The following is a 23,042-nucleotide window of genomic DNA, read 5'->3' on the forward strand; positions in this document are numbered from 1 at the left end:
TTTTTTTATTTTTGGGACAGAGAGAGACAGAGCATGAACGGGGGAGGAGCAGAGAGAGAGGGAGACACAGAATCGGAAACAGGCTCCAGGCTCCGAGCCATCAGCCCAGAGCCTGACGCGGGGCTCGAACTCACGGACCGCGAGATCGTGACCTGGCTGAAGTCGGACGCTTAACCGACTGCGCCACCCAGGCGCCCCGAAATAATATTGATTTAAAAGGCCAGGTATATTTACTGGTTTTCAACTTTTATAGTCAACCGCTAGTTACTATAGAGTATTTATCACAAGAAAATGTAAATGCTAACAACCTTGACAATGTAAACAAAAATGTGCAGTTCATGAGAAGTGGGAAGCAGGAAGGAGTACTAATGTCTGTATCTTAGAAAGTGGATAATCAAGACAGACTGACAGAAGCTGAGAGACAGAGAAATAGAGACTAAGTTGGTACATCAAGAATGGTGGTATAAATAAACCCTATTATCTTGAATTTTGGAGGTAACAACCAGAAAAAAAAAAACTATGAGGTTGCCTCTCAGGCACAGGATTGGAAGTGGGGAAAGCAGGGGCAAAGACCACTGAATTTCATCCTAAACTCCTCTGTACTATTTGATTTGCTACCAAATATACACATTAATTTGATTAAAAGACAAAAAAAAGCTTAAAGCAGGATATAGGCCTGTCTCTACACAGTGTAATTTTAACCATAAAAAGAAATACATAGGAAAAACAGACTTGAAGGAAACGTGTCAAAACATTAACACAGTGGTTGCTTCCGGGTAACTGGATCATGGGTGGTTTCTTCTTTACACTTTCCTCTATTTTCCATATTTTCCCACTTTTCTATTTTGCTAATCAGCCAGAAACTATATGAAAAAATACAATCAGAAAATAGGACTTAAAAAAGAAAAAAGTAACATTTGCTGACTGGCTCACTAAGAGAACACTTCCTAGGATTACTCTGCCACCCTTGTCCCCCAACCCCAAGCCAACAGCAGAAAGGCCAAATAAGGATGGGTGGGGCCAGCAGGATCTTTATTTCCTGGGGAACCATGGGTAACTGAGATGCCAGCACCCTCTGTGATAGACTGCTGCAGTAATGGCTTTCAATTTGCTCTCATCTCCCTGTAGCATAGGATTCTGCAGTTGTCTCTCTCTCTCTCCTCTCTCTCTTGAGATGTAATGTATTTCTCCAACCCTGGAATTGAGACTTGACTATGTAACTTGCTTTGGTCAGTGGGACAATTGAAAACATGACACAGGCTGAGGCTTGAAAAGTGCTGGTAAGCTGGGGCTTTCCTTCTCTTACTACTGGACATGCTTCTGCTATCCTGTGAAAAAGCTCAGGCTGGCTTCCTGGTAGACCAGGAGAGACCACATGGGGAGGCCCTAGCCACCCCAAATTAGGTCAAGACCCCTGAGGAAGATCTTTTTAGACCATCCAGCCCCAGCCAAGCCAGTCCAGACTAGGACAATAGCTTAGCCAACCTACAGAATCATGAGAAATGATCAGCCGTTACTGTTCTGAGCCGCTAAGTTTTGGATAGTTTAATAAGCAGCAAAAGCTAACTGACACAGACTCCACTGTGAAAACCACCGAACCAATGAGATGAATAAAATTACCCTCTAAATTCCATGTTCAACTCAATGACCATTCTTTTTTCCTTCCTCAGAGCTGGCCTCTGAGCCAGTATAGGTGACAGTCCAAGGAGTCTTGGGCCTTGTGGAGTTAGGCAGTCAGCAGAATTTCCTTCATTTGACAAAATTATTTATTACCAAAGGTCTGGGATGACAGTAGCAGAATGTTCTCAGAAGTCTGAGACTGCTTGTTGGAATATGCTCAAGATCTTTTTTTGAAAGTTTATTTATTTATAATGAAAGAGAGAGTGTGCACAAGAGTATGAGTGGGGGAGGGGCAGAGAGAGGGAGAGAGAGAGAGAATCCCAAGCAGGCTCTGCACTGTCAGCACAGAACCCTATGTGGGTCTGGAACTCACAAACCGTGAGATTGTGACCTAAGCCAAAGTCAAAGTTGAATGCTTAACCAACTGAGCCACCCAGGTGTCCCTCAAGGTATTCTTTTCACTTCAAGCCATATAATATCAGAAGCAACATGGTTCGTTACCTCTGGCTATGCTGAGCTGAGTGCATGAAATGTGTCTTACTGATCATTTTTACTCCAGCCCCTAACACGGTACCTGGCACACAGATGGTAATCAACAAATGTTTACTGAATAAACAAATGAATGACTGAATCATGTCTCCTTATGTTAAATATCCCAACTACCCCCAGCCTATTTTCCCCAAACCATACCTACAGAGTTTAAGGACAGAATACTGGGTCACCTTTAGGACTCCATGGAGCATCATCTGAATTTTTCTTTTTCTTGGGTCGAGATTTCAAAGCAGGGTCATCATCGTCAGACTCCAGGGAAGGATAAACTGTAGTGAAAGGGAAAAGCAGGGTAAACTGAGATTTCATTCAGAAGCATGAAGACAGATGGATACCTATATTTCAGCTCCTCCCACTCCTACCAGTAGACTCTTTACTTAATTCATATACAAAGGCAGGAACCCCTGAATGTGCCACATATTTTTCATGTCTTTCTACCTTTGTACTTTTGCTGCAAATGTCCTTCTCCAAGCATCACCTAATTCTGATTCATTCTCAACATCCATTTAGTGAGCAACCTTATGAGTTACTTTACTGACCCTGCAAAATTCAGCTCCAGATTCACTACCTAAAGAAGCCTTCCTTGTTCTCCCAGTCTGACTGAAATGCCTCCTCAACTCTCCAGAGCATCCTGGGTATACCTCTACTGGAGTTACTTGTTATACAGCATTTAAGAGTTGATAAGTAAATAGGTCACCCCTGATTTACCCTGAGGACAGGGATATGTATTATTTGATTTCAAATTAAGGGAGCCTAACAATGCAGAGTGGGCAATCAATAAGTGTTGGCTGAAATGGAAAAAGAAATGCTATGCACATTATTTACAGAAAGGGAACAAAAAGACCATCTGGGCTGAGTGACAACTGAACTGGCAACAAGATTACTGGAAATGAATTATCTGAATGACAAAACACACATATACAAGTATCTCATCCTATACACATACATACAAACATCCAGTTTTATCATACTCTCCTCATAAACCACATGTAACACCTATAGGATTTAATGGGAAAATGGTCTAGATAGATCCTACTGAAGTCAACTCTGTTACTACTGCTGCTAAACCTAAAAGAGAAGCAAAGTGAGAGTGAAACTTCTTCCTAATGATCCTACTCCCACATCTTCTAATGACCAGCTTCAAATTTCTGTAGAATTCTACTTCATCAGAGGAATACAGTCTTGTACTTCCTTCTAGTGGGACCTCTTTTTTTTTTTTGTAACTACATGAGATCATGGATGTTAACTAAGTATACTGTAGTAATTATTTCACAATATATGTAAGCCAAGTCTGTATACTGTATATGGTATACTTTAAATTTATACAATTCTGTACACCAATTATTTCTTAATAAAACTTAAAAAAAAGAAAAAAAGGATTTTTTAAAAAATTGTGTGAAAGAGAAAATTAAATTCATTTAAGACTTAATGACAAAAATATATTTTCTAGTTCCTAAAAAAGGAAAGTTGATATAATACACACATTAATAAAATGAAAAGACATGATCATCTCAGTTGAAAAGAATGTGACAAAACCCAACACCCATCCAAGATAAAAAACACTCAGATAAAAGGGCACTTCCTCAATACAGTAACAGACATTTATGAAAACCCACAACTAACATCATACTCAAAAGTGAAAGGCTAAAACTTTTCCCTGAAGATCAAGAATGAGACAAGTATGCCCACTTTCACCACTATTATTCAACATTGTACTGGAAGTTCTATCCAGAACAAATAAGAAAAAGAAATAAAAGGCATCAAATTAGAAAGGAAGAAATAAAACTCTATTTGCAGATGACTTTATGCTATGTACAGAAAAATCCTAAAGAATCTTCAAAAATCTATTAGAGCTAATAACAGAAATCAGTAAAGTTTAAGGATCATGAGAGCTAATAACAGAAATCAGTAAAGTTTAAGGATTATGAGATCAATGTAAAAATCAGTTGTGTTTCTAGAAGAACAATATGTAAAGAAAATTAAGAGAACAATTCCATGTACAATAGCATCAAAAAGAATAAAGCAAATAATAAATTTTAATCAAGGAGGTATGAGACTTATATACTGAAAACTACAAAACATTACTGAAAGAAATTAAAGAAGACCTAAACAAATGGAAAACCAGCCTATGTTCATAGATTGAAGTTCTTAATATTGTTAAGAGGCAATAATATCCAAAGCATTCTACAAATTCAATGAAATGCCTATCAAAATACTGATGGCATTTTTTTGCAGAAATGGAAAAGTTGATCCTAAAATTCCAATGGAATTGCAAGGTACCTGGAATTGCCAAAACAATCTTGAAAAAGAATAGAATGATGGAATAAAATTGAGAGTCCAGAAAGAAACCCCAACATCTATAGTCAATTGAATTTCTGACAAGGGTTCCAAGAACATTCTATGGGGACAAGACAGTCTCTTTAAAAGTGAGCGTTATACAAAGAAACATAGTAAAAAACTCATTGATAAATTAAAATCAAATATTAAAAATTATTCAAATAATCCAAATGAGGGGAGGAAATGAGAAAGAGAAACAAAAAGAGAAAACAAATATAAATGACACAATAAAATGGTAAGCCTTCATCTGAACATATCATTAGTTACATTAAACATAAATGGTCTAAAAATAGATAATCAATAAGGATTTTTTAAAACACCATATAACTCAAGTAAATGGTTACAAAAAAACTCACTTTAAATGAAATCATATAGGTAAGAAATAAAAGGACAGAACAATAACTTAAATTTCCCCTGAAAAATACCTACCATTGTGTGCATTTTTAATTTGTTGAAATGCCATTGTTTCTTAGTTTATTCAGTACTACATCTAAAATCTGTATGTTTCTGTGTGTAAATCTAACTCATTATTTCTGACTGTGCTAACATTTACCACCCATGACTTCTCCTTTCCCCAAGGGATGGCATCAAGGCCCCCTATAGGAATATTAGCATACCTGTCTCCTGATGGATTTGTGGGAGACATTCTCTGGGCTACATGTTCCACAGTAAGATTTCATGATTAATATTCTTGCCACCAGACTGCACCAGTATGGTCCTGCCACATCCCTGTAAGCACTGAAGTCAGAATTCTAAATTACACTAAGTGATTATGTGGTTGTATCCATTTGCATTTTTCTGCAAATAAGTGAAGTGTACAGCGGTTTCCTGACCTCCAATGAATCAGTTCAATCTTAGAAGCTTATTTTCCTTTCTTTTTTTCAAACAGTGAATACAAGTTTCCTCTTGGTTCAGTTTAGAGAAATGAGGCTTCATCTTATTCTAAATTATTTCAGTGAATAGCAGTGAGAACAGATTCAAGTTTTTTTTCTCTTAATTCTGTATGGATGTGAATCAAATATCACTTGGGAACCAAAGATAAAGGATACAGGCTGAGTTCTGGGTCATGGTAAAAATAAATGAATCAATGAATAAATGAATGAATACACAAATAAAAAGGAAGAAGGGAAGAAAATGATATATCATACCATTAATTAAAGAAAGCTGGATCAACTATATTATCAGACAAAGTAACTTCAGACCAAGAAAAATTACCTGGAACATAAAGGGAACTAACATAATGACAAGAGGTTGAACTCAATAAGAAGGCATAACAATCTTAAATGTGGATGCACCTAATAGCAGAGCTTCCAAGTACATGAAGTAGAAACTTATGGAACTAAAAAGGGATATAGACAAATCCTTAATTTTAATTGGGAGACTTCAACACTTCTCTCTCAGTAATTGATACAAGTACACAGAAAATCAGCAAAGATATAGAACATCATCATCAATCAGCTTGATCTAATTGAAACTTTTAGAACACTCAACCCAACAATAGTTGAATATACATTCTTATCAAGTTCACAGTGCAAAATTATCAACATAGACTAAATCCTGAGTAATAAAAAAAATCATAGTAAATATTAAATAAAACCAAAAGTAGGTCTTTTGAAAAGATCCATTAACTGATAAAATGCTAGCAAGAATGACACAGGAAAAAGGACAAGACACAAATTACTAATATCAAGAATAAAAAGGGAGATACTAAAGACATCACAGACATTAAAAGGATATTAGGAGAATACTACAAACAATTCTGTTTGTAGTATTAATACTATTACTACTAGTAATAATACCTACTAAGGAAAATAAAACCATAGTTAAAACTTGAAAAAGAAGTCTCTAGGCACAGATGGTTTCATTTACAAATTCAACTAAACACCTGAAAAAAGAAAAAAAAAAAAACCACTAATTCTACACAACCAGTTCCACAAAATAGAAGAGAAGGGAGTATTTCCCAGCTCATTGTTTGAGGCCAGCATTGCCCTTATACCAAAACTGAAGTCAGAGAGTAAAAGACAATTACAGACCAGTATCAATCATAAACATAGACACAAAAATCCTCAGTGAAATTCTAGTAATTGAATCTGGTAATATATAAAAATATTAATATACCATGATCAAGTAAGGTCTATACTGTAATTTTAAGTCTGGTTCAATATTTGAAAATCAATCAATGTAACCTACCATATTAATAGACAAAAGAAGAAAAACCACATGATCATATCCATTGACAGAACAAAAACACTGGGCAAAATTCGATACCCACTCGTAAACAAACTCAGCAAAAGAGGAATAGAAATGAACTTCCTTAACCTGACAACCTATGGCTAATATTATAATAATGAAAAGACTGAGTGTTTTCCCCCTTACATTGGAAACAAGGTAAGGTTGTTCACTCGCCATACAGTGCTTCAAGTTCTAGCCAAAACAAAAAGGCAAGAAGAAATAAAAGACTTACAGATTAGAACGAAATGAATAAGACTGTCTATATTTGCACATGACATAATCATCTATACAAAAAATCCCAAGAATATATTTTTGAAACTCCTAGAATAAATTAATATACCAATATTGCAGGATACAAGGTCAATACACCAAAATCATATTTATGCATACTGCATTTAACAATTGGAAACCAAAAGTTAAAAAAGGTACCATTCATGATATCTCCAAAAATACAGAACTTTGGGATAAATCTAACAAAACATGTACAGGGTCTGTATGTAAAATCTATAAAACACTGATGAAAGATATTTTAAAAAGATTAAATACAGAGGAACATACCATATACATAGATTAGAAGATTCAATATATCTAAGATGCCAATTGTCTTACAGTCATTGTAGAAATAGTTTGGTGATTTCTCAAAGACTTAAACATAGAATTATCATATGACCTAGCAATTCTACTCCTAGGTATATGCTCAGGACAAATGAAAACATAACATATCCACACAGAAACATAGACGCAAATGTCTATAGCAGCATTATTCATAATAGCCAAAAGATGGAAATAACCCAAATGCCCATTAGCAGATGAACAGATAAACAAATTGTGGCATATCCATACAATGAAATACTGTTCATCCATAAAAAGGAACAAAATACTGATATATTCTACAACTTAGATGAACCTTGAAAACATTATGCTAAACAAAATAAGCCAGACACAAAAGGCCAAATATTACATTATTACTTTATATGAAATATCTATAATGGGCAAGAAAGAAATCAGACAGAAAGCAGATTAGTGATTAACAGGAGATGAGTGTTACCAGCAGGGTAACAATCACTTAATGGATGTGGGGAGTTTTTCTGAGGTGTTGAAAATGTTTTGGAAACAGAGAGAGGCACCGGTTTCATAACACTGTAAATGCACTAAATGCCACTGAATTGTACAATTTAAAATGGTTAAATTACATGTTTTGTGAATTTTACCTCAATGAAAAATAAAGATGCTAATTTTCACCAAACTGATCTATACATTTAAATACAATTCCAATCAAAATTCCAGAAGAAATGTTTGTGGCTTCAGATAAACTAATTCTAAAATTTACATGGAAAGGCAAAATTGAACTCATAGTACTTGATCTTAAGAATTGCTATAGGGCTATAGTAATCAAAACAATGAAGTACTGGCAAAGGCACAGATACATAGATCAGTGCAAAAGAATGAAACAATTCAGAAACAGACCCACACAAATTTGGCCATTTGACGTTTTACAAAGGTGTAAATGCAAGTCAATGGTGAAAAAAGTCTATTAAACAAATGGTGGTGTTGTGACAACTGGACATCCATATGCCAAAAAAGGGGCGAGAACCTCAACCTAAACATGCCTTATGTAAAACTTCAGTCAGAATAGATCATGGATAGAAATGTAAAACCGTAACATTTTTAGATGAAAAGAGACAACTGTTATGACCTGAGTTTACATAAAGAATTGCTAAAGGAGACATCAAAAGCATAATCATTAAAAGATAAAATTGAAGGGCGCCTGGGTGGTTCAGTTGGTTGAGTGTCCGACTCTTGATTTCAGCTTAGGTCATGATCCCAGGGTTGTGGGATCGAGTCCCATGTCAGGCTTAAGATTCATTCTCTCTCATTCTCTCTCTCTCTCTCTCTCTCTCTCTCTCTCTCTCCCACCTTCCCTCCCTCCCTCCCTCTGCCCCTCTCCTTCGCTTGTAGTCTCTAAAAAATAAATAAATAAAATTGAGACACTGGACTTTTCTAGAAAATGTAAGTGCTTACTTTAAGAAAGAAAGTGTTAAGAATGAAAGACAAGCTATAGACTAGGGGAAAATATATCTGATAAGAGACTTGAACTCAGACTATAAAGAAATTTCAAAGCTCAACACTTAAGAAATAAAAAGCACAACTAAAAAAAGGAGCAAAAGTTAGAAGATGGAGGAGTAGGAGGATCCTGAACTTGCTTGTCCTACAGACGTACCAAGGTAACAGCCACATCAGTGCAACTGACACTGAAAATGACCAAAGGCTGGTAGAACAGACATTACACAGTTAATTGTAAACAGGAGGCCACATCAAAAGGGTAGGAGGGATGGAGATGAGACTAATCACAAACAGAAGGGACACTACAAGCACAAAGAAGTGAGAAGATCAGACCCCACCCGAGGCACAGAGGACCCACACTGGAAAGACGAGTTTCTGTAACATTTGGCTTTGAAAACAAGTGGGGCTTCACTTTGAGAGTTTTTACACTCAGCAGGGCTTACCTCCAGGTACTTTAAAAACCAGTGGGCTTAGATCCTGGGAAGAGCTATATTATATTCTGGAGAATTGGAGGGCAATAGGGAACTGGGACCCAGCCCTTCAAGGGCCAGTAAAACAAATAACCTGGCCAAGATACAGCACGGAAGCAGCAGTTTGAAAAGCACCTGGGGTATACTGAAGAAGATTTATTTACTAATCTCAGAACTTGCACTAGAGGAGCAGGAATTTTTAGGAGACGTCTCCAAGAACAAAACTGTTGGTAGGCACCATTTCTCTTTCCCTGTCCCCAGTGTGGATAGCAGGTCACTTGTGGGAACCAGTGTAAACACTGTCTACCTATCTTGCTAGCACCATGTGCCCTTCCCCCATGCTCTCCTGCCAGTCGGTCCATCCAACCTACCCCACTGAAGAGACAGGTCTCCCTCCAAAGCTACTCCTGTCCCAATATGCTCTGCAAGGAACCCCAGCAGAGAAAAGCACCAGTCCAAAGTGACTACTGTCTGGGAGAGAAGGGAAGATAACCATACACATCAGTATGCCCTCAGTCCCAGTGCCTGAACCTTAGAACTGGCAGCACAGAGATAGTGCCCTGCCCATCAGTCCTAGACTGGGGGTAGGCATCTTGTCCAACTCTCAGCTCCACGGATCAATGAAAGCCTCTGGGAGTACAATATAGAGACTGCCCTGTGGGTCAATGTGACTACAGCCCCAGGAGATGAGCTGAGGGCAGGCAAGTAACTACTGACACCACCCAACTTATAAGCCCATGGCAAACCCAGACAGGCCCTTTAACAGCACAGGGACCAAATCCTGCCCTGTGTGCCCAAAGTAGGCAGAGTAGGTCATTGCAACCAAGTGGACTGAAGGTATACGTGGCTCAGTTACAATAGTAGAGGCACACCCACCCACAAAAGAGACACCTCTAACTTGTCTGGTTCTGGTGAACAGGGGACATTGTGCTAAAGGGCACCACAGGACCACTTCTTCATAAGGTCACTACTTTCAAGATCAGGAATTGTAGCCTAATTTCCTAATAGATAGAAACAAAGACAGAGTCAGACAAAATGAGGAGACAGAGGAATATGTATGAAATCAAAGAACAGGACAAAACCACAACAAAACAGCTAAATTAAATGAAGATAAGTAATATGCCTGTTAAGAGAATTCAAAGTAATGGTCATAAAAATACTCACTGGACTTGAGAAAAGAATGAAGGATCTCAGTGAGACCTTTAACAAAGAGCCAGAAAATATAAAAAAGACCCAGTCAGACGCCAATAACTCAATAACTGAAATAAAAATATACTAGAAGGAATCAATAGCAGATTAGAGGAGGAAGAATAATGGATCAGCAATCTGGAAGACGGTAATGGAAAGCAACCAAGCTGGGCAGCAAAAAGAAAAAAAATGAGAATAGGTTAAGGAACTCAATAACATTATCAAGTATAATAACATTCACATTATAGGGATCACAGAATCAGAAGAAAAGAGAGAGAGAAGGGAGCAGAAAATTTACTTGAAGAAATAATAGCTGAAAACTTTCCTAATCTGAGGTAGGAAACAGATATCCTGATCCTGGAAGCACAGAGAGTACCCAACAAAATTATCCCAAGAAGGACCACAGCAAAACACATGATAATTAAAATGGCAAAAAGCAGTGATAAAGAGAGAATTTTAAAAGTAGCAAGAGAGGGGCGCCTGGGTGGCGCAGTCGGTTAAGCGTCCGACTTCAGCCAGGTCACGATCTCGCGGTCCGTGAGTTCGAGCCCCGCGTCAGGCTCTGGGCTGATGGCTCGGAGCCTGGAGCCTGTTTCCGATTCTGTGTCTCCCTCTCTCTCTGCCCCTCCCCCGTTCATGCTCTGTCTCTCTCTGTCCCAAAAATAAATAAAAAACGTTGAAAAAAAAAAAATTTAAAAAGTAGCAAGAGAAAATGAAACCGTTACATACAAGAGAAACCCCGTAAGGTTATCAGCTAATTTCTCTGAAGAAACTTGTCAGGCCAGAAGGGAGTGGCATCATATATTCAAAGTGCTGAAAGGAAAAAACCTGCAACCAAGAATATGCAAACCCACCAAGGACATCATTCAGAACAGAAAGACAGATAAAGAATTTCCCAGGCAAAAAAAAGTTAAAGGAGTTCATCACCAATAAACCAGCCCTGCAAGAAATGTTAAAGGGAATTCTTTGAGTGGAAAGAGAAGGCCTTAATCACAAGTAAGAAAATAATGGGAAAAAATTTCACAGGTAAATGCAAACACATAATAAAAGTAGTACATAAATCATTTATCAAATCAGTATGAAGGTTAAAGCCCAAAGACAGTAAAATCAATTATATCTATAAAAATCAGTCAAGGGATTCACAAAATAAAAGGATGTAAAGTATGATGTTATATAGAACATGGGGAGTGGTAAAAATTTAATGTTTTAAGTGGGTACCAACTTAAGCAACCATCAACTTAATATAGACTGCTATAGGCATAAGATGTTATTATGAACCTAATGGTAACCACAAATCAAAAACTTGTAATACATACACAAAAAATAAGAGAAAGGAATCTGAGCATATCACGCAAAAATGCAATTAAACTACAAGGGAAGAGAGCAAAAGAACTACAGAAATAACTGAAAAACAAATAACAATGGCAATAAGTACATACCTTCCAATAATTACTTTAAATGTAAATGGACTAAACGATCCAACCAAAAGGCACAGGGTGGTTGAATGGATAAAAGAGCAAGACCCATCTATAAGAGGCTCACTTCAGACCTAAGATATATGCAGACTGAAAGTGAAAGGATGGAAAAACATTTACCATGCAAATGGAAGCAAAAAGAAAGCTGGGTATCAATACTGATGTCAAACAAAATAGACTTCATTTTTATAAGTTTACTTATTTATTTTGAGAGTGAGAGAGTGCAAGAGTATGAGCAGGGGAGGGGCAGAATGAGAGGGAGAGAGAATCCCAAGCAGGCTCCGTGATGTCAGCGCAGAGCCCGATGCAGGGCTTGATCCCATGAACTGTGAGATCATGACCTGAGCTGAGATCAAGAGTTGGACACTTAACTGACTGAGCCACTCAAGCACCCCTGATATCAAACAAAATAAACTTTAAAACAAAGACTGCAACAAGAGACAAGGAAGGGCACCACCTAATGATAAAGTGAACAATCCAACAAAAGGATAGAACAATTGTAAATATTTAAGCGCCCAACATGGAATCACCTAAATACATAAAGCAACTATTAACAAAGTAAGGATCTGCAGTAAGGATCAATGCAAGGATCATTCAGACAGAAAATCAACAAGGAAACAATGGCTTTGAATGACACATTGAACCAGATGGCCCTAATAGATATATTCAGAATATTCCAACTAAAAAGAGAATACTCATTCTTTTTAAGTGCACATGGAGCCTTCTTCAGAATAGAACACCTGTAAAGCCATGAAACAAGTCTCAATAAATTTAAAAAGACTGAAATCGTATGATGTATCTTTTCTGACTACAACAGTATGAAACTAGAAACCAACCACAAGACTAACTCTGGAAAAAGCACAAATACATGGAGGCTAAATAACATGCTACTCAACAGTGAATGGATCAACCGAAAAATCAAAGAGGAAATTTTAAAAACATATGGAAACAAGTGAAAATGAAAACACAATTGTCCAAAATAACTGGAATGCAGCAAAAGGTGTTCTAAAAGGGAAGATTACAGCAATACAGGCCTACTTAAACAAACAAGAAAAATCTCAAATATACATCCTAACCCTACACCTGAAGGAGATAGAAAAAGAACAAACAAAGCCGAGTAGAAGGAAAGACATAATAATGAGTAGAGCAGAAATAAATAAAATGGAGACCAAACAATAGAACACATCAATGAAACAAAGAACTGGTTCTTTGAAAATATAAACAAAATGGATAAACCTTTAGCCAGACTCATCAAGAAAAAGAGAGAACTCAAAATCAGAATGAAGGAGGAGAAATAACAACCACACCACAGGAATACAAAAGATTGTAAGAGAATACTCTAAACACTTATATGCCAACAAATTGGACAACTGAGAAAAAATGGATAAATTCCTAGAAACATATAACCTTACACAACCGAATCATGAAGAAATACAAAAATATGAACTGACCAATTACCAGCAATGAAATTGAATCAACAATCAAAAAACTTGCAGCAAACAAAACTCCAAGACCTTCAAAGGTGAATTCTAGGCTTCACAGGTGAATTTTACCAAACACTTACAGAAGTATTAATACCTACCTATTCTTCTCAAATTATTCAAAAAAAAAAAAAAAAAAAAAAAACAGAAGAGGAAGGAAAGCTTCCAAATTCACCCTGCAAGGCCACTATCACTCTGATACCAAAACCAGATGAACACACTAAAAAAAGAAAACTACAGGCCAGTATCTCTGATGAACACAGATGCAAAAATCCTCAACAAAATAGTAGCAAACTAAATCCAACAATACATTTAAAAAATTATTCACCACGCTCAAGTGGGATTTATTCCCAAAATGCAAGGGTGGTTCAATATTCACAAATCAATGTGATACATCATATCAATAAGAGAAAGATTAAAAACCATTTCAATAGATGTAGAAAAAGCACTTGACCAGGTACAACATCTATTCATGATATAAATTCTTAACAAAGTAGGTTTAGAGGGAACATATACTTCAACATAATAAAGGTCATATATGAAAAACCCACAGAGAACATCCTACTTGATGGAGAAAACTGAGAGCTTTTCCCCTAAGATCAGGAATAAGAAAAGGATGTCTACTCTCACCACTTTTGTTCAACATAGTACTGGAAGTCCTAGCCACAGCAGTCAGACAAGAAAAAGAAATAAAGTGTATCCAAATTGGTCAGGGAAAGTAAAACTCTCACTATTTGCAGATGACATAATAAAACCCTAAAGATATCACCAAAAATTCACTAGAACTGATAAATAAATTCAGTAAAGTTGTAGGATACAAAATTATATATAGAAACCTGTTGCATTTCTATATACTAAAAATGAAGTAGCAGAAAGAAAAATTAAGGAAATAATTCCAGTTACAACTCCACCAAAAATAACAAAATACCTAGGAATGAATTTATTTAAGAAAGTGAAAGACCTGTACTTTGAAAAACTATAAAATGCTGATGAAAGAAATTGAAGAGAACACAAATAGAAAGATATTCCATGCTCATGGATTGGAAGAACAAATATTGTTAAAATGTCCATACCACCCAAAGCAATCTACAGATTTAATGCAATCCCTTTCAAAATGCCAACATTTTTTCACAGCACTAGAACAAATAACACTAAAATCTGTATCGACCCACAAAAGACCCTGAATAGTCAAAGCAATCTTAAGAAAGAAGAACAAAGCTGGAAGTTATCACAATCCCAAAGTTCAAAATATGCTACAACGCTGCAGTAGTAATCAAAACAGTATGGTACCGGCACAAAAACAGACGCATAGATCAATCAAACAGAATAGAGAGGCCAGAAATAAGCCCATACCTATATGGTCAATTAATCCACAACAAAGGAGGCAAGAAGATACAATGGAGAAAAGACAGTCTCTTCATTAAATGGTGACAGGAAAACAGGACAGCTACATGCAAAAAAATGAAACTGGACCACTTTCTTAGACCATACATAAAAATATACTCAAAATGGATTAAGGACCTAAATGTGTGACCTGAAATCATAAAACTCCTAGAAAGTAAACATATGCAATAATCTTGACAATGGACATAGAAACATTTTTCTAGCTATGTGTCCTTGGGCAAGGGAAACAAAAGCAAAATTAAACTATTTGGACTACACCAAAACACAAAGCTTTTGCAGAGCAAAGGAAGCCAGCAAAGGAAACAAAAAGGCAACCTACGGAATAGGAGAAAATATTTGCAAATGATATATTCAATAAGGGATTAATATCCAAAAAATACAAAAACTTAAACAACTCAACACCAAAAAAAGTAAATAAATACTCTGATTTAAACATGGGCCGAGAACCTGTACAGTACTGTTTTTCCAAAGACAACCTACAGATGGCCAACACATGGAAAAAATGCTCAACATCAATAATCATCATGGAAATGCAAATCAAAACCACAATGAGATATCACTTTATATCTGTCAGAATGGCTAAAAATCAAAGACAAGAAATAACAACCATTGGGCAGGATGTGGAGAAAACAGAACTCTTGTGGACTGTTGGTGGGAATGCATATTGATGTGGCCACTGTGGAAAACAATATGAAGGTTCCTCAAAAAAATTAAAAATAGAATTACCATATGATCCAGTAATGTCACAATGTCACTACTGGGTATTTACACAAAGAAAATAAAAACACTAATTTGAAAAGATATATGCACCTCTATGTTTACTGCAGCATTATTTATAATAGCCATGATATAGAAGCAACTCAGCCACAGATAAGCCCATCCACAGATCAATGAATAAAGAAAATGTGGTATTACACACACACACACACACACACACACACACACACACACACAGAACTATTACTCAGCCATAGAAAAGAATGAGATCCTGCCATTTACAACAGTGTGGAGGGACCTACAGAGTTTAATGCTAAGTGAAATAAGTCAGAGAAAGACAAATACAACATGATTTCACTCATATGTGGAATTTAAGAAACAAAATGAAGGAACAAACAGAAAAGGAGACAAACAAAAAACTAGAATCTTTATAGAGAACAAACTGGTGGTTGTCAGGGCAGGTAGTTATGGGGAATGGGTGAAATAGATAAAGGGGATTAAGAGAACACCTATCTTGATGAGCAGTGAGTCACGTACAGAACTGTTGAATCTTTATATTGTATACCTGGAATTAATATAACACTCTATGTTTATTATACCTCTAAAAAAATATAGGCAAGTCATTCAAAGCATCTATTTAAAGACATCTCAAAAGAGAGATGCATGAATGGTCAATAGATATATCATTAGACATTAGAAAACCCATTAAATGAGATATCACTATACACTTATTAGGATGGCTAAAATAAATACAATGACAATACCAAGTGCTGAAAAGTATGTGGAGCAATTGGAACTCTCATACATTATTGGTAGGAATGTAAAGTGGCACAACCACTCTGGGAAACACCTTGGCCATTTCTTATCCACTGCCCATACAGTCCAGGAATCCCATTCTAAGGCATTTACCCTAGAGAAATGAAGACTCATGTTCACACAAAAGCCTGCACATGAATGTTCACAGCAGCTCATCCAAAGCTATAAACAACCCAAATGTCCTTCAACAGGTGAATGGATAAAGAAACTGTGGTTTACAATGGACGAGAGCAGTAAAAAGGAAACATCTATTGATACATAAGAACATCTATACTGAATAATAGATGCTAATCTGAAAATATTATATACTGCGTAACTCCACTTACATGACATTCTGGCAAAGGCTAAAACCACAGGGATGGAAATGAAATCGGTGGTTGCTAGGCGTTAGGGTAGAGGGAGAGCACGGTTACCAAGGGACAACATAAGGGAGTGTGAGGAGGTTCTGTATGCTCATTGTGGTGGTGGTTACAAGAATCTAAACATGTGTATAGCAGCAAAGCCAATTTTACTTCATGCTGATTTGAAAAATAAAATTAAAAAAACCCTTTATCAAAAGGGAAAAGAGACTGAAAAGAAAGGAACAGAGCTTTCAACTTGAGGTGTTGTGCAAAGAGCATTAAGAAAAAGGACTAAAATAAAACCAGAAATTAATAGTAAACAAACAAGATGATTAGTAGTCAAATGAACTAAATAAACAAACTACTGTTAAACACCATGATCAAGTACAGCCAATCCCAAGAAGGAAATGTCAACTCAAAATCAGTAACTCTATTAACATATATTACCATTAACAAATTAACAGAGAAAAACTATGCACTTATAATCAAAAGATGCCAAAAAAAAACCCATTTGCCAAAACCTAATTCTGTTTCTGATTAAAACAAACGAACAAAAACCTCTCAAACTAGAGATCGATACTCCCCCCTGAACTTCGTGAACACCGCCTATCAGAGACCTACAGAGAGCCCTATGTATCGAGTGGAGAAATACTGGCAGCATTACCTTTAAAGTCAGAAACAATACAAGGATGCCCCCTATCACTGTTACTATTCAACAGTGTGATAAAACTAGAAAAATCTAGAGCTATGGAACACTAGAAAGAAAAGGGATATTATGAGCTAAATTGTGTCCTGCCCCCCCAATTTCATATGTTGAATTCCTAACCCCTAGTACCTCAGAATATGTCTATATTTGGAGATAAGGCTTTCAAAGAGATAATTCAGTTAAAATGAGGCCACTAGGGTGCGCCCTGATCCAATTTGACTGTGTCCTTTTAAGAAGAGATTAGGATATACATAGAGACATCAGGGGCCTATGTTCACAAAGGGAAGATCAGGTGAGGAAGCAGTAAGAGGGAGATTATCTGCAAGCCAAGGAGAGGCCTCAGGGGAACCTAACATTGCTAGTACTTTGATTTTGGACTTCCAGCCTCCAGAACTGTGAGAAAATAAATGTCTGTTGTTTAAGCCGTATAGTCTGTGGCATTTTGTTATAGCAGCTCTAGCAGACTAAGATAGGGGACACAGATTATCTACCTCAAGAGCCCAAGACCATTAACTGAAACAACTAATAAGAGCATAGTAAGGTAATCCAATACAGGATCAAAATAGAAAAATCAATTATTTTCCTGCATACTAGCAGCAGCCAAATGGAAAATGTAATAGATGAAAAGATGCCACTTTCTATAGGAACCAAACTTTAAAACACCTAGTAAATAAACTGAACAACAGATATACAAGAAAACCCATGTGAATAGAGATAGACCATGTTTGAAGACAGAAGGACGAGATGGCCTGTTTTGTGACTGCTCATGTCCAAATGACGTCAAAGTCATCCAGAAGTTACACTGGTTCCAAAGCAATTTTCTTTGGCATGTTATTTTTAACCAATCAGGGATGAATTTTCTCACAATTACAGAGAAAGCCCTAGCAATATATGAATACCTACAGACAGAAGCTGAAAATCCTGCAATAGTGCCTCCCACTAGAGGAAGAGAAAATGGTGCCTTTGTTTCCTACAAAATGAAGCTCCAGTGGGAAGAGGATAGCTAAGAAAGCAGATGAGGAAGTTGTGAAGACATTTGCCCTATGTTTAAAAAAGACAAAAAGACTGCTGAAGACTAGGCCCTGAATCAGATTTTAATTTGATGAAGCTGGTATCTATCTTAAGCAAATGCCCTCAAGAACCCACATCTTGAAGGAAAAAGCCTGAGCCCAGGGTTTAAGGCTACAAAGAAACCACTGATTCTGATGCTGGGTGCAAATGCCAATACCTTGCTAACTGGGCAAGGATTATTATTAGGACTGCCATTATTTGGGTGTTTTGCCTTCAAAGCCACAGAGACTTTGAGGAGTGTGCCCTTAACCCTCTTTTTCTTGTAAGCCCTATTATTTTTAGTGTACACATTTTCAGGACATGAAGTTTTTCAAGAATATATACATCCCATTAGAGCAGAAAGGCCTCTCTGATGGAAGATGTCAGTCTCCATAAATTTATCTACAAATGCATGCGATCCTAATTTAAACAATCCTAATATAATTTTCCATGTAATTTGACAAGCCGATTCTAAAATCCATCTGGAATAGAAAAAACTCAATAATGGCCTGGAAGTTCAGGAAAAATAAGAACAAGTAGATCAGTATCTCCTTATTAAACTGCCTTTCTCGTGTTGCTGGGTAAAGCAGGGAACAAAAGGAAGTAGTTAGGCCAGGGGCAGATGTCTTAGCTGTAGGCTGATGCGACTGTCTCCTGAAGGTATGGTGGGTGGCCAGGGGAACTTGGAAGGCCCCTAAGACCAATCACAGCTCCACTCAGAGATGATGGGCTTGCTGAGCATTTGTGCTCTCTTTAGGTCTAAAGCAAGTTCTGCAGAGGGGATCTGTCCTACCAGACACAAGGCCCATAGTAACTAACCTACGTGGTATTACAAAAGGAATGGACAAATTTTATAGAACAGAAAATATTAATAATATCTAACACTTATCATGTGCTGGGCAATGTTCTGAGTGCTTTATGTAGATTAATTCATTTAATCCTCACAACAATCTATGAGGTAGGTACTATTAGAGAAGCACAGAGAGGTTAACTAGTTTTCCCAATGTCATATAGCTATTAAAGGTCAGAACTGGAAATAGAGTAGAAAAACAAATCCACATACACATGGGAATTTAGTTTATGACAAAAGCAGAACTTCAAACCAGGGGGATAATGATGAACCAGTCAATAAATGGTGTCGGAGCAAATAACTATCCATATGGGAAAAAATTACATTTACATTCTTACCTCCCACAATTCATAAAACTTAATTTCAGAGAAAGAGATACAATTTTGACTTCTACACACGCTTTAGGTAAAAATATAAGAAAGTTTTCTTATACAAGACATAAAATACAAAAAAAAATCGATAAAGATGACTATGGAAAAACTGAAATCTTCTACATGCTAAAAGACACCATAAATAAAATACAAGCAACAGACTAAAAGAAAACATTTTGCAACATTTCCAGAATATAAATTAAAAAAAACACTCTAGGGGTGCCTGGGTGGCTCAGTTGGTTGAGCGTCCGACTTTGGCCCAGGTCATGATACCACGCTTTGTGGGTTCGAGCCCTGCAATGGACTCTGTGCTGACAGCTCAGAGCCTGAAGCTTGCTTCAGATTCTGTGTCTCCCTCTCTCTCTGCCCCCCGCCCCCCGCACTCTGTCTCCCAAAATAAACATTAAAAAAAATTATTTAAAAAAAACACTCTAACAAATCTAGAATATATAAAGAACTCCTACATATCAATAAAAAAATCAACATCCTAATAGAAAAATGGGGGAAACAATGAATCAATTCACAGAAAATAAATTTAAAAAGAGCCAATAAGCATATAAAACAAACTGAAACACCATTTCTTTTGCTACCAGATTTGCAAAAAATTACGAAGACTGATGATATCCACAGCTGGTAAGGCTGTGGGGAAACATGTATGTCTCATACACTGCTCATATACTGGCCCTTTTGAAGGGGAAATTTGGCACTATTAACATTTATTTTATACATACCTTCCAATCCAGCAGGTCTAGCTACCCTATAGAAATGTTAGCTGGCACATGCACACCAAGAGTTATTTACATGCATTTTCAATGCAGCATTGTTAGTCAAACTAAAAAATCAGAAACAACCTAAATGTTAATCAGAAGGCAATGGTTAAACAGATGGTGGCACATCTATGCTATAGGCTACTATGCAACAGGTAGATCTCAATGTTATTGATCAAGTAGATAGATCTCCATGTACTGATATTGAAAGATATCCAAGCAAGTTGTAGAACCATGTATACTACACAAAACCCTATCTATTTATGTCCACATGTGGTTGTAAGTACAAGAAAATGAAAGGTATACATCAACTAATAGCACAGGTTACCTTCAAGTAACCTTCCTCAGAGGAGGAAGAGTCAAAGGGCTCTTTTGCTTTCTCAGTCTTGTTTGAATTTTGATCAATAAGAATTTAAAAAAACCAACATTAAAACCCACATTAAAGTCAACTGCACTATATAAAAAGTGCTTTATATATTGTAGTACTTAATAAATCTTAACTTAGAAAAAGATCTTCTCTTAAATGTAAAAAGCCCGCTGAAAGGTAATTATATACCTTTGCAAGGGATGAACCAAACAGAGAAGTGGAAGTGATGGAGGTAAAACAGGCAAGAAGGGAAAAAAGAATTACCAGCAAAGGAGGTTAGACAATTTTAAAAATGGATGATAGCTAATTATAATGGCTACCATTTTTTGAGGGTCTTCCATGAGAAAGACAATGTGCCAGGTGCTCTGGACAAACACCATCTCTAATTCTTGAATCAATCTGTAGGTATTTCCATTTTACAGATTAAGAAAACATGGCTCAAAGAAGGCAAGCATCAGGCTTAAGGCAAGGTCTTTGCTCACTACTGTCCCAGGTTATCCTGGATTGGGACTGGGTTTGAGATTGGGACTGGGTTTGAGACTGGGACTAGGGGGAGCGCTTCTGGCCTGGACCCTTACTATACTCTGCATCCTTGAAGCATGCTCCCAAGCTGTCCTGTTCATCCAGACTGGCATTCTCTTCCTCCTCCTCGCTCTCGGTTCTCCAGTATGCTGGACGCTTGATGGGCCGCTTCCCTGGGGTGCGCTGGGAAGCAGGACTGCTAGACACTGTGCCCAGCCCACTGCTGGAGCTCCCACTGCTTCGGTCCTGGCCCCCAGTCCACCAGGCCTGCAGGCTGGAGGTAGCTGGTGAGGACGATGAGGACTGCAGGTTGGCCATGCACAGCATGCCCTGGATGGCCTCCTGAGTGCTGGGAGAGGCAGGGGCCTCGCTGCAAGGGACAGAGGAGAAATGCTGAGGGAGTTTCTGTAGTTGTCAGAGGAAAACAGTCATCAGAACAGTCAGGGAGAAGGGACAATAGTGGGGCTTAGGGTGGGAAGAAGGAGAGAACCATTCCAGATGAGAAACCAGAAATCAAGCCAATGGATCAAGATAGTATATCAGAGACTGTCTTCATTCACATCAAGGCCAGTCCTTCTTGCCTCAAGTCTTTCCGCAGACAGCAGGAAGGTGGCAAAAAGAGGGGTGCACCTCCCACACTGTTCACCCATGCTGAATTCTTTCATTTTTTAAACAAGGCCCAGAAAAGGCCCAGTTTTCCTTCCATGCCTCTTCCAGTCCCTCTTCCAAGTCCCAAAAAACCCAAAATTGATCCCTTTTGAAGTCTATATATACATCCACTTTCTGTCAGATCTTAAGTTCCCCAGGACAGATTTCATGTCTGTTTTAGTCTCTCAGCCTGAATGCCTTTGCTAATTCTTTGTCCCTTTAAATATCTTGATAAATATCTGCTGATTGGCTGATCTAGTCTTTTGGGTGGGGGTGGGAGGGTGTGGCATCTGATCACCTGGAAAGGGGAGATCAAAGACAGTACTCACGTGAGGGCAGCATAGTCAGGTCCCCCCACCTGCCTGCTGGCCTTGAGCAGATCAAGAATTCCACCAGCACCACTCCCATTCCCAAGCTTGCCTTCGACCCCTTCTACCATGTCCTCATCTGTTGTATAGTCCTCCTGTTGGGAAAAGAGGATATCACCTCAGCTGCTGAGGGTTGGTCTAGTTAGGCCCCAATACAGTGTTGACATTTTCACTCCGGATACTAGTATCTTCTAAGCACCAAGTATTTTAATCTTCACAGCATCTTGGTGAGGTAGGTATTATAACTCCCATTTTACAGATAAGGAAGCTAAGGCTCAGTAAATAATTTGTGTAATGTCATAATCAGATATTCCATATCAGATACTCTTTCTGCTACATTGCAGTGCCTTTTCTTCTACCCGGCATTAAAGGATTTTTTTAATGTTTGTTTGTTTGGAAACACAGAAAGTGTGAGTGGGGGAGGGGCAGAGAGAGATGGAGAGGAAGAAATCCCAAGCAGGCTCCATGCTGTCGGTGCAGAGCCTGACGTAGGGCTCTATCTCACAAACGGTGAGATCATGACCTGAGCCAAAATCAAGAGTTGGAAGCCTAACCGACTGAGCCAGCTAGGCATTCCACTGCATTAAAGGATTTTTAAAACATGTCAACTAAATTATGATCTCCCAGTTATATGCTTAGCTGTACTTAGCACACAATCTTTCACTTAATAAGTACTTTAGGAATTGAATGCATAAGATA

General features: G+C 37.6%; 1 protein-coding gene across 3 annotated transcripts in view; it reads right to left on the reverse strand.

Moving 5' to 3' along the window:
- The window catches only part of PHF8 (PHD finger protein 8), a 94,242-nt gene that overhangs the window by 12,518 nt on the left and 58,682 nt on the right, over positions 1-23,042 (reverse strand). For all 3 annotated transcript variants that reach the window (XM_049644619.1, XM_049644620.1, XM_049644621.1), the window contains 3 exons: positions 22,305-22,438; positions 21,384-21,697; positions 2,343-2,438 (listed from right to left, as the gene is read on the reverse strand). In XM_049644619.1, the coding sequence (XP_049500576.1) occupies positions 2,343-2,438; positions 21,384-21,697; positions 22,305-22,438 (544 nt within the window). The remainder of the gene's footprint in view (positions 1-2,342; positions 2,439-21,383; positions 21,698-22,304; positions 22,439-23,042) is intronic.

The sequence above is a fragment of the Panthera uncia genome, chromosome X, assembly GCF_023721935.1.
Source record: "Panthera uncia isolate 11264 chromosome X, Puncia_PCG_1.0, whole genome shotgun sequence".
Classification (NCBI taxonomy): Eukaryota; Metazoa; Chordata; class Mammalia; order Carnivora; family Felidae; genus Panthera; species Panthera uncia.